This window comes from Hakea prostrata, chromosome 1 (genome assembly GCF_041222555.1).
Source record: "Hakea prostrata isolate BN-2017 chromosome 1, UWA_Hpros_2, whole genome shotgun sequence".
NCBI classification, from domain to species: Eukaryota; Viridiplantae; Streptophyta; class Magnoliopsida; order Proteales; family Proteaceae; genus Hakea; species Hakea prostrata.
The window spans coordinates 11,233,480-11,243,018 of record NC_142600.1 but is presented as its reverse complement, the minus strand read 5'-3'; the positions used below and the strand labels follow the sequence as shown (position 1 = coordinate 11,243,018).

Below are 9,539 nucleotides of genomic sequence, written 5' to 3'. Positions count from 1 at the left end.
CATCAATCCGTTATATTCCCTTTGTTATGTCTAATGCGAGTGAAACAGAAATTTCCATTTGATATGAGTCTTTGCTAGATGTCATTAATAATATTTTCAAGCTATACTTGAATTTAAAAAAAAAAAAAAAAAAAAAAAGGGATAGCCTGGCAAGATTCCGACGTCAGATCTACAAGATATTATTTTCTTGGAAGTTTTACACAATGAGTTATCAATAAAGTAAAAAACCTGGAGAAACAATTACAGCCACCGGGGGACAAAGGCATTACGGTTGACTTATGAGGAACGAATGTGATCTACCATTTGTTATGATGAGTTTTTTTTTTCTCCTGAATATGTTTGCTTAAGATATTTTTTCAAATTCTTGACTTTGTAATCAACTATATGTTTTTTTGTGGTTATGGGTGCATCAAAATATAGAGTTTGAACTTAATATCAAGTATCAGCATTAGACTAATATAATTGTTGAAAGAGCGAATCCATAACCATTTATTTCTTCTCTTTTTCTTTTTGGAATTAATATTTTTACAATTTATATAATGGGAAAATAACGATATATAGGAAGCTTGTTTCCCTGGCAGGCTGGCACCAATAAAATTCGAACGTATGAATTCGGTATCCGGTTTAGGGTTGAATTTATTTACTGAATCTCCAGAAGTGAAAGATAGTGACAACTGACAACAACAACAACAACAACATGGATGCTTTCAAGTGGTAGTACTGAAAATATTTGTAAATCGGTGGCTGAGTATGACGAGTAACTCCTATAAATAGATCATTCTTCCCCTCCCCTCCATTTGTCTGTCCATCTCATCTCAAGAAAAGCCTCCTCCTCCTCCTCCTCCTCCGTCTCCTCTTCATCAGGCCGGCGCAACAAACACCAGGGTCGCACCCGCTTCTCTCTCTCTCTCTCTCTCTGCAACTCTGAGAGTCTTGGTGAACCATCTTGTTGAAGGCAGTTTATAAAGCTTCAAAAATCCTTTTTTCTCTTTTTCCTTTTTTCTTTTTCTTTTTCTTTTTCTTTGTCCTTTGCAAGATTATCGATCAAATATGCTGCTGCAGTCACAGAGTCTGTACCGGCACCCAAAGCAGCTCTCCTCCCTCGGGATCGTGACTCATCACAGTGTGATATCCATAACACCAGCCAACCGCGTCGTTAAACACAGGCGACGGATGGTTTCTGCTCTTAACGCAGCAGCAGCAGCACCTCAGCCGCATCCGGCGGTGTTAGGCCCGACAAAGACACACTCGATGCCACCTGAGAAGGTGGAGATCTTCAAGTCTCTCAATGGGTGGGCGGAGCAAAATATACTTCCACTATTAAAGCCGGTGGAGCAGTGCTGGCAGCCACACGATTTCTTGCCAGACTCGTCTTTGCCGTTGGATGTGTTTGAGGGGCAAGTGCGTGAGCTACGTGAGAGATGCGCCGGATTACCGGACGAGTACCTGGTGGTTTTGGTGGGTGACATGATCACCGAAGAGGCCCTTCCGACGTACCAGTCTTTCGTGAACCGGCTCGATGGGGTTAACGATGAGACGGGAGCGAGTCCAGATCCTTGGGCCACCTGGAACCGTGGTTGGACCGCCGAAGAGAACCGACACGGGGATCTGCTGAAGACCTACCTGTATCTCTCCGGACGTGTCAACATGCCCAAGATCGAGTCCACCATCCAGTACCTGATCGCCGGTGGCATGGTGAGTGAGTTGCGAACGAGCAGACACATTTTTATTGTGACATGACATGATATGATATGAATCATATGATATGGTTAATAATAATAATAATAATAATATATTATTATATTAATTAATGATCTGTTTTTTTTTTTGGGTAAGAAACTAAGAATATTAATTTATGATCGAGTCGAGTGACTCGAGTGAACATATGGTATATATGACATATGAACGGATGCAACAGGACACGGGAACGGAAAACAATCCATACTTGGGATACGTGTACACGTCGTTCCAAGAGAGGGCGACATTCATATCGCATGGCAACACGGCACGGCTGGCAAAGGAGCATGGAGACCTCGTGTTGGCACGCATCTGCGGCAGCATTGCAGCGGACGAGAAGCGTCACGAGAATGCATACGTGAAGATGGTGGAGAAGCTGCTGGAGATAGACCCTTGTGACGCCATGTTGGGCATCGCCGATATGATGCGAAAGAAGATTGCCATGCCTGCTTACCTCATGTACGACGGTCAAGATCCCAATCTCTTCGACCACTTCTCCGCCGTCGCACAGAGGACCGGCGTCTACACTGCCTGGGATTATGCCGACATATTGGATTTCCTTGTTGGGAGGTGGAAGTTGGAGAAGCTTGAGCTGGGCCTCAACAACAGCAATGCCAACCAAGCCCAGGATTTTGTTTGTGGCTTGGCTCCCAGGTTCCGCAAGCTCCATCAACGGGCGGAAGACCGGGCGCGGAAGACCAAGCCACGCACCATGCCCTTCACCTGGATCTTCGACAAGGAGGTTGCCTTCTAGATTCTAGCTGTATACCTAGTTTAATCTCTCTCTCTCTCTCTCTCTCTCTCTGTTAATTTGTTCCCTCCCTAACTCCCTTACACTGTCTTTACACTGTTACACACACTCTCCCTCTCTCTCTCTCTCGTACCGTTAGATAAATAAATAATTAAATACTACGCTGTTAGCCTGTTACTGTACGTGAGAGAGAATAAAAATAATAAATAAATAAATAATAGCAGACGGGGTTTTCGACCACCGACCTCTGCCTAGTACTAGTAAGTCAAGTCATCACTAAGTCAATTTGTTCCTGCGTTTTTCTACTTTCCCTTGCTTGTTACTTAATAATACATAACACATATGAAACCAAGATTTTCTTCTGCTTCGGAACTTCCTTTTCAATTTTCTTATTATTTAAAGAGATGACATGCATGCAGCATGCTACACATTTGTCAAGGAACTGATGCTCTACGCAGATGGAGTAACAAACGAGTTCACCTTGTCTGTCTCCGATGTCCATCGAAGACCCAAAGCCCCTCCCCCGCCCATTTCCAGAAGAATAATAGATGAAAAAGTCGATGTGGCCCAGTATGAACCTGCCCCATTTTTTTTTTACTTTTTCTTTTCCGACAAAACAAAAGCAAGCCCCACTTCATATACTTCATATATGAGCGAGCATCTACCAGACTACCAGCCATTGCTTTGTCAAGGAATGTCAAAATCAGTAGATTTGGGTGATTTTTTACCTTTTGACTTCGAACCACACAGAGCTTTGCTTACTAATGATGTTTCACACGTCACAGAGAATAAAATAAAATAAAATAAAGAAATAAAGAAAATCTATTCCCAAAAACAAACCAAAACCGTCCGTTTAAAATATGATGCGTCCCATTTTTGTATTTGAGGTTCATCCAAAAAAGTTTGCACGTGCTTCAATTATAACTACTGTTATAGATCTGATCACCCTATCAACCTAGCATTGACTATTTTTTTGTACAATATTTTTTTCTTTGTTAAAAGCAAGGATTTTTATTTGCAGGGTCGCTGCTAGTTGCCGCCAATGGTATTGATTGCGCCACATAATTAAAAAAACGACCTAATGGTTGATGATCAAAAGGTGCAGTGTATTTATAAATAAATTTTTTTATTTTTACATTCAATGTTCAAATTTTTATAAATTTACAAAAAAGTCCTTGGAGCTCCTTGATCCTAAAACCCCTATTTCTCCCAAATTTACGAAACTCTTGCCAGCAACAATCCATCATGCAAGGGATGGTAATGGGTGCTGGTACTAGTAGTAATTGCACCTTTCACTCCCAAAACCCCAGCCTCCGTAGCAACACCAACAACAACACCAGTTTCGTCTCCAATGATTTATTTTGGGATTGCGTTGATCCAAGGACTTATTTTAAAATTTTTATAAAATTAACTCTTGAATATAAAAATAAAATAAAATAATTATTTACAAATACATCCCTTCTTTTGATTCTCAATCCTTAGATCATTTTTTGATTACGTGGCTTAGTCATCTGCCAACAACATCTGCTGCAAATAAAAAAATTTTAAAACAACCCCACTTGATTAGTGAGACATCTAATAGCGGTCGCAGCTGAACGGTTAAATCAATAGATTTGGAAAACATATACTTCCATGAAAGATGACTAGGACTAAGTCGTAATAGAGGTTTACCCTATAATAAATAAATCTCGTTCTTACCAAAAAAAAAAAAAAAAAATGGAAAATTCAAAATAGTAAGTGAACTTTGTTTGACTTCGAAGCCTTCTCAGAATTTTGCCTCCATATCGACACCTCTCTGCCTTTTGCCATCCCTCTCTTCGGATTTGCCAATCGAAATGGGATGGGTGACCATAGGTCCATAGGCATTGGAAGAATTTTCAAAATATTCTTATTGCGCAGATTAAAATGTCAATTATTTGAAAGTACATGGAATGACTGTAAACTGCCCCATCAATATAATCATAATTCTTGAATTTTTTAAAATTTTTTTTTTCGCCGAAGCAACCCATTTCATTTATGAGATATCTACCAGCCGCCGCAAAAGAATGTTAATCCAGTAGATCTGGCAAATTTTTCTTATGTACATCATCGCACATACTTGGACTTGGAGTTTTGCCTTCCCATTTCCTCCCTTTGCCATGCCTCTCTTTGGACTTTCCAATTCAGATGAGACATGCTAAGAGGTGACCATAGGATAAATTTTCTATTCTTATTCCATAGATTTCTCATATATTTTGGAATGTAAATTATTTGAAGATGAATTCAACATATTAGAAATTAAAAGTGAATATGGACTTTCGCCAACTACACAAGTCTCATTGACATCTAATGCATACCCTTTGAATTGTGAAAATATTGTTCCTAGTAATTATTGGTTGTCGTGGGAAATGATTTTCGACAATTAAAAAGAAAATTTTTAAATAAGAAAATAATAATAATGATATAATATTGAGTATAGATGTGGTTTTTTTTCTTTACTTTGGGGGGGGGGGGGGGGGGGAAAGAGGTGTGAATGCATCCATTTATGTCTCCAAATTTTAAAATTTTCAGATATTTTTACAGGCTAAACGTCCACTAGCTAATATCCTACCTCAGTTTCCCATTGCACAAACGTTATACAAAGGGGGGGTTCGAGGAATGCACTTGACGTCCAAATAAATAATAGATGGCTTTATCCAGCACATGCCTATGTTAGTGTTATTACCACCAAGGTTTTATAAAGTTGCATTGGTTCTCTAAAGTCTGCATGCTTCAGTGCAACCAAGAAGCGTATCGAATCAAGAATCTATGAACAAAGAAACACATGAGAATGGGCCGCCTTGGATGGTTAAGTTAAACTTTAGATAACACAGTTCCTCTAAGGGAAGAGTGAATGTCCAAAAAAAATGAAGTTCTCTTGGATACGTGCAAGAGTTAATTATGTCTTAACTTGACTTACCAAAACGAAGGTCTAAGTGCCTGTTTTTTAGTTGAAGTACACCATGGAGATGACTGATGTTGACCGTTGGACGGCTAGATACGATATGTTGACCATTGGATGGCTAGATAAGATTCCCAATGATCCCTATATGTATATATATATATATATAACCTCTGATAAGTAGTGTTTTTCATTTTTGACGTGAGTATATGTACTGTAGTTGATGATGAGGCTTTTCATTGATTTTACCAGTTCACTGAAGACCGAGTGCAGCCGCAGGGTTGTAGCTAGCTGTAGGCAAGTTGTTCATCAACCTTCATCTGCTGTTTTAGGCAAGTAGTTCATCATCTCCATCTGCTGCTTCAAGCAAGTGGTTATAGCAAACTCCCTTATCAGTCCAATTAATTAACCACCATATATATTCATCTCATGGTCTGAAGAAGCGCCTGGAGCCAGATGATGATCGGAAGAAAGTCGGGTTATTCAAAGAGTCAATCAGTTTCTTCTCTTCACATATATAGAATAGATCTCTTACAAAACTCTCCGGCCAGTTAATTACTTTTTCCTCTGCTTACAAATCTCTCCAAATTAGTAGTGAATTGAAGCTACTCCTAATTTGATACCATGCACTGAAACCATGGAGACACACCTACATGCAATTTGATGGTTCATAATGCTATGGATGGAAGATGATGGATGTTAAGATACTGATGGTTTGTTTGTCATTGATTGGATTAAAATGCGCGTTCTCCAAATTTCCGGATTTCCTTCCTTTCCCTTATTAATAAAAGATAGAACGCTTTTCTTCCCAAACGCTTATTTCTCTTCTCTTTAAGATAGCTAGGCTGACCCGCCGGCGTGGGATATATACAGTCTACTTCGTTGTAATCAAGATTTGACTCAGCAACTAAGGCTGCTCCTACATACTCATCCATGGCGGTTGCGATCTGGATGGAATTAATTGTAATTAATCCATATCGAAAACCTCAAGTTAGAGACTCTGTAGCTCAGACCGGCTCGTTACGTTGAAATGAAATTGAAAAACAGGTTCACTAGCTAGTTCAAATCATACCGGCCGGTTAGACCAATCTGTTACAAGTTACAACCCAACTCGGATTGGTCTGTTTATAGGACAGGCCTGAATTCTGTTGAAAAACCAAGGCCATGCGAGGCCATGGGACCCATGCCAGCCATGCATCCCGGCGGTCAGAGCATTGATAAAGTGGATTATAAATGCTTAATTAGAAAACTGAATTTTTACTGAAAAAACATGAATTTTAGTCAAGCTTTTGAAAACATAGTCGTGGAACCATGGACAATATATATCCGGCCGATTTTTATCTCAAAAGATTGTAAGTAGGGTTTTTTTTTTTCAAGAACAACAAAGACGTCAACATAGTGGCTGATTCTTTAGCTTGGCCACAATATTTATTCCCTTGGTGAGAAACCTTTGTTTACTCCCTTTACTATTAGTTCAACATTCTTATTTATATACAAATTATTTGTCATCTCTCCTTTATAGGTAGAAGATTATGCTCCCCTCACTCTTCACTATAGTATTGAGAAGAAAGATTCCCCTTTGAGCATTGATAATTCTTGAACAAGTCTAAAATGGATCATATAAAGTCCAAGACACTTTCTGCTTTCTATGTTGATGGAACAAAATATATATATATTCGTCTTTCTCAAAGGATTTCAATCCTAGTGAATGTGTTGCAAGTGCAATAAATGTTATTTCTTTCTTGGGTTTGAATGTATTTCCAGCATAAATTCAAGGGTCTTTTACATGTACGTAGTTCCTCTTAGTAGAACACAGACTAATGTTAGGAACCCCTTAGTGCAATAAATAAATTACATCTAGGTCTCATAGCAACTAACATTATTTAAGAGGTGTTAAGTCTACTTGTGAAATGACTAAAATACGCCATCCACTCACACCCGACCATAAACAGCTACCCTGCTTGAAATCAACCACCCCAGCCCCACAACCTGCAAAATTTTCTTCCATGTTAAGAAATTTGGGCCCTGTCGCTATGCGGATCCACATCCTCTGTAATTCCTTTCCCTACAATTCCCTGTAATCCCCTCATTGGATTGTGCCATGTGGCATTTAAGTAATCCAATGGTTATCCAACAAACAAGAGTTTAAATAAAATTCAAATTTATGGGTGGGTTTAAATAAAATTCAAATTTATTTTAAATTAGATAACCATTGGATTACTTAAATGCCACATGGCACAATTCAATGAGGGAATTGCAAGGAATTGTAGGGAAAGGAATTACAGAGGATGTGAATCCGTTGCTATGCATGGGGATTCACATCCTCTCTAATTCCCTTCCCTACAATTTCCTGTAATTCCCTCATAAAATTGTGCCATGTGGCATTCAAGTATTCCAACGGTTATCTATTTTAAAATATATTTGAATTTTATTTAAACCCACCCATAAATTTAAATTTTATTTAAATTCTAGTTTGTTGGGTAACCTTTGGATTACTTAATGCCCCATGGCCCAATCCTATGAGGGAATTGCAGGGAATTGTAGGGAAGGGAATTACAGAAGATGTGAATCCTATGCATGGGTTATTAGTGAAGTGGGATAGCCACGTGTACATATAGTATTATATATATGGAGATGTTTATCATCTCATCTCAAGTCAAGTAATAGAAAACTCATTTTGTCTTTATGCGTTACATATATCCTTGGATAGGTTGAAGGTGATTCAACTAATGCACCAAATTAGAGTTGAATCACTAACCTAATTGGGTCGCCGGTTGAGAGGTGTTCCCACGTAACCCAAATTGGATCATCATCTGTTTCAAATGTAAATGGATCATCAATTGTAAAATCATTTTGGAACCATTAATTAATTGCTGTGACTTTCAGTGACAACTTACAAGATAAAGCGAAATTAAGTAGACGTCCTCCTCATAATTTGATAAATTAACTTGGTATGCATACCTTATTGAATTTGGGGGGGGGGGAAGAATTGATTTATTACATCAGATCATTTATTATTTGAAAGCAATCATATATGGAAAACCTTTAGATCGAGTAATTAATCACAAGAAATATTCACAAGTAGAATTTTTTTGCAGAACAGTCAGTCCAATGCCATTGCGTGCTCGTAAGTAACTAGTATTAATCAAAGCAAGCTTCTGCTGGAGATGGGATTCCGTGGAACTGTGAGAGGATGGCTTAACCTTAATTTCTCTAAAATTGCTCTCTCCTCCTCCTCCTCCTCCTCCATCTGCGCTGCTGCTAGTGGGGATGTGTGTAAGTCTGAGAGTGGGAATGGGATCCTTGATCATCAACCTTGTTAATCTTCTCTTCTATACGCAAGTCCTCCTCCATAGAGATCGAGTACCTTAACTTGCGTCTCTTGAATCATTTCAGGGAACAACACAAAGCAATTATTACCAAGAAGGCAAGGCACAAGGAAACTAAAATCACGATTACTATAATGAGGTAGTGTTGGAATAATATGAGAAGGTGGTGGTGGAACTCTTAGATGAGACGGTGGCGGTGGCGGTGGCGGTGGGCGGTGGCGGTGTTGCAAAGGGTGATGATGGAGGTGGTGAATGGTAAGGTAAAGGATAGGTAATAATGCGCTAGCTAGCTTCCAGGGAGCCATGTCAGTATGCAGTGGGTTAGCTAGCTATCAAAGATAATAGACAGAATGAGTTTGGATTAGTAGCTGCAGATCGATCTAGAATGAGAGAGATGGTGAAGAAGATAGGAGTTTGCTGTGTAGGTCTACTTGGCACTAAGGGGCCCGGGATCGAGGGATCAGGGATGTATCATATGCATGGAAAGAAAGTGCAGTGGGTTTCCCCTGCGAAACGATCCGGGACGAAACGAAATTTGCATTATATCGCCGAGATATCGGTGATATCTCGGCGATTTCTCTCCGCACCGGCGATAATTAACGAAAAATCGATTACATCTCCATCTCCCCGGATTTCTGTTACCTAATAGATTACAGAAGAACCCTCTTTGTGTTTTCAATTTTTCGATAAAAGAAGTGCGGTGGTTCTGTCGCACCGCCCTAAAAGAACGATTGAAGCGAACAAGAAGACCCTGTATTTTCTGTCAAGAGAAGGAAATGGTTTGATCGCCAAGCCCTAACGT

General features: G+C 39.4%; 1 protein-coding gene across 1 annotated transcript; it reads left to right on the top strand.

Annotated features, from left to right (window-relative positions):
* Positions 1-819: 819 nt before the first annotated feature.
* LOC149027462 (stearoyl-[acyl-carrier-protein] 9-desaturase 1, chloroplastic-like) lies at positions 820-2,831 on the top strand. Its single transcript, XM_089146837.1, has 2 exons — positions 820-1,695; positions 1,919-2,831. Exons 1-2 carry the CDS (start codon positions 1,051-1,053, stop codon positions 2,489-2,491), a joined length of 1,218 nt encoding a protein of 405 aa, XP_089002963.1. The 5' UTR covers positions 820-1,050; the 3' UTR covers positions 2,492-2,831.
* Positions 2,832-9,539: the final 6,708 nt, after the last annotated feature.

What these genes read in the sequence shown, in the direction of transcription:
- LOC149027462 (XM_089146837.1), top strand. Translation starts at nt 1,051, where the DNA reads ATGCTGCTGCAGTCACAGAGTCTGTACCGGCACCCAAAGCAGCTCTCC. An exon ending in ACCTGATCGCCGGTGGCATG is followed by an intron (nt 1,696 to 1,918) that starts GTGAGTGAGTTG and finishes CGGATGCAACAG; the next exon opens with GACACGGGAACGGAAAACAA.